Here is a 3007-nt window from a genome sequence, read left to right on the forward strand (position 1 = left end):
GAGTTTCCAGCTGGTTCGCTGGCACACGTTTAAGTTTAAAATGAGGCGAAACTGGGCACAGCGAAGGGTCCCCATAGCAGGTGGCCCAAGAGCCAGGATTCCCCAACAGAACAGGATTCTAACCCACCGCTGGAGTATTAGGGGCTGCCCCTGCCCCTAACCTTGTAGCATACTCCCACCTGCTGTTCCCTGATAACTATAAATTCATCCATTAAGGCTGCGGCCCCAACCCCTGGGGCTTAGACCAGTACCGGTCTGCAGCCTGTTAGGGACCGGGCTGCAGGGTTCCACCGCCATGGAAAAATTGTCTTCCATGAAACTGGTCCCTGGTGCCAAAAAGGTTGGGGACCGTTGCATTAAGGAACAAAGCCTATCACCTCACAATGAGAAACACAGCATTGACTAAAAGTCTCCCTGGAAGAGGTAACAAACAGTCGCAAGCTCTTGCTAAGTTTCAAGTGGTAGTGCATCCTCTCCTGTGCTCAGCTTTTGAGGGGAGGGACTGGGCACAAGACCCCTTGGGAAGGGGGCAGTCAGTAGTGGGAGGCACGCCATGGCATAGAAGGGCAGACCAACTTCCCTTCTTCCCGGCTGGGGACTGGAGATATCCTCCCCTGCAGCGCTGGGGACTGACACAGTGGAGGTGGCTGCCTCCCCGGGCTTGCTCCGGCCAGCCCTGACACTCCCACTGACTAGAGAGAAAACAAAGGCTTCCCCTGTCCTTCGTGCCAGCTTCTCTCAGCAAAGGGAATAAAACGGCCCACTTATTTTTATCGCCCACAGATTTCCTGGGAAATGGGCTATTAGTTCCTCTAATGTAAAGATAATAGGTTTGTCTCCCTTGGCAAATGGCACGGCCCCAGCACAAACTTGCTCACAGAACTGTCAAGAGGCCCCGCCTGCTGGGACGAAGGGCCAGGAGCAGGCGCAGGATTGGACAGGAGCCAAGGAGCAGGCCTGGGCTCCCCCACCCACGACCTGCAGGTGCTGGGCACAGCCAGCCCACACCGAGTCCTGGGGACTCCTGAGCCCTCTGCAAGGACCACACTCTCACACCAAGAACAGACAAAAGGACCTCCGTGCTGAACCTGGGGCCCGGTGAGGCCCCTGGGCATTTGGTCACACAGGCCATACTCGAGTTTTACGTTGCGCTTTGCTTTTCACAGTCACACCCGTGTCTCCATCTATCCGTGTGCGCTGGGAGGGCGAGGATCTGCCTGCCGTGGAGCTGGGGGCAGTGCTGGGCAAGTAGCGGGAGCTCAGCGACACCCACTGATGGATCAGACTGGGGAAGGAGGGGTGCGGCTCTGTTCACGCTGGCCACAGAGAGTGAGTGACTTTGCAAAACTCTTCCTGCCTGAGGCTCAGTTTCCTGCTATTCTTGGTCTGTGTCTACCTCCCTGAGAGCTCCAGGCCTGGCACCCAGTAGGTGCTCTCCTCCTACTCTTACCTCCGCTGTCCCTGCCCCTTAAGCTGTGGAGGCACAAGCAGGCAGATAGCAGGGGCAGCCTCACCCAGGGGGCAAGGGGCAGCTACCTGATTTTCCTTGTCTCTTGGCTGCGGGGGTCTGGCGGCAGGTGCCATAGTCTGAGGAGGAAGGGAAGCGAACTCACACTCCTTCTGTTCCTCAGGAGAAAGAGGGTCTGTCTAGAGCCAGGGAGACCCTGGGCCAGGAGCACTGGTGACAGCCTGAGGAGTTGCTGAGCATGGTGGGGTAAAGCTTCCCAGCCCAGAAGGGGGATGTGGCCTTCAGGGCAGCCCTCGGTGATCAGAACTCTCCTAGGGGATGGTGATGGGGGTGCAATCATTGTGCATTCCGAGGGGGGACCTCAGACCTAAGCGGGAACGGAGGGGTCCAAAAACCCTCCAGCTGCTTTGAAGTTTTAAAAAAGGGGTGTGGATGCATCTACAGCAGCAGGAAGTACTGGGAAAAGTCACCAGGGAACACGTAAGGATGAGGCCGGAAGCATTTTAGCATGCAAATGAGTAGGACGGCGGTTTACTGATCAGCTACCACCACGGCTGCCTCCTCCTCCTCCGTGTTGCAGGGGCTCTGAGGCCACAGCCTCGGGCTCCCTCTCTCCTGCCGGCCCCATGCTCTGCTCCTCCACCAGGAGGTACCGCGCCAGCTGCTCCAGGTCCTCCAGGCTTATCCTCTGCAGGCGCTCCTTGTGCTCCTGCCGTAGCAGCTGCAGCACTGCCTTGGCATCCTGTGGCTCAAAGTGTTTAGCCAGGACCCGGTCCAGCTGGTGCCACAGGGGCTGGGGCTGGGGCTGGGCCTGGGGCTGGTGGGCCTCATTTAGTGCCATATTCTTCAAGGGTCGCATGATGACATTGATGGAGGCATTGGGCCCGATGCAGTAGTCCGAGAGGCACTTGTCATCGGCCAGGAGCTGGCCGCGGAAGAGCAGGTGCTGCCGCTCCTCAGGCACCTGCAGCCGCTCAGACACCAGCTTCTTCAGTGCGGCTATGCTCTCTCGCCCCGACACCTTCAGGCTGCATCTCCGGCCCAAGAGCAGCTTGACTGTGAGGAACATCGGGCTAAGAGCAGAATCAGGAAGGCTCCATGCTCTGGGAGACGCCCTGAAGATTCAGGGGTCCTGCAGGAGAAGTTGCTTTCTCCTATCAGTAGAGGCCGGCGGGCCCAGAAGGCCAAGGGCCCAGCCCAGCTTTGCTGCCATTGGCCAATGCACAGTGATGTCACAATGCCGCAGGAGGCTCATTTCCAGAGCGGAGCTTTGGGCGTGGCAGACGGGCATTTTGGACACACAGCATCCTTCCTCCATGACAGGAGAAAGGAGAGGAGAAGAGAAAAAAAGGAGGGCCAGGAAAGAAAACATAGGACTGGGAGAAAGGAGAGTGGGCCTGGGAAAGGCAGGGCAGGGCACACGTCCTGCTGGGAGTACGGGGGGCTTTGAGGGATCCACCCACCTGAGAGGCAAAGAGGCTGATTCTGTACGCTCTGACTCCTGTCTTTGGTTGATGGGAGTGCTACCTCCCTGGCGCC

The 3007-nt window shown here is 58.3% G+C and overlaps 1 protein-coding gene across 1 annotated transcript; it reads right to left on the reverse strand.

The window, feature by feature from the left end:
- Positions 1 to 2006: 2006 nt before the first annotated feature.
- Positions 2007 to 2537, reverse strand: UBL4B (ubiquitin like 4B). The gene has a single exon (XM_069479019.1). The coding sequence runs from the start codon at positions 2535 to 2537 to the stop codon at positions 2007 to 2009; it is 531 nt and encodes a 176-aa protein (XP_069335120.1).
- Between the last annotated feature and the right edge of the window lie 470 nt (positions 2538 to 3007).

Source organism: Eulemur rufifrons, chromosome 8, assembly GCF_041146395.1.
Source record: "Eulemur rufifrons isolate Redbay chromosome 8, OSU_ERuf_1, whole genome shotgun sequence".
Classification (NCBI taxonomy): Eukaryota; Metazoa; Chordata; class Mammalia; order Primates; family Lemuridae; genus Eulemur; species Eulemur rufifrons.

What these genes read in the sequence shown, in the direction of transcription:
- UBL4B (XM_069479019.1), bottom strand. Translation starts at nt 2,537, where the DNA reads ATGTTCCTCACAGTCAAGCTGCTCTTGGGCCGGAGATGCAGCCTGAAG.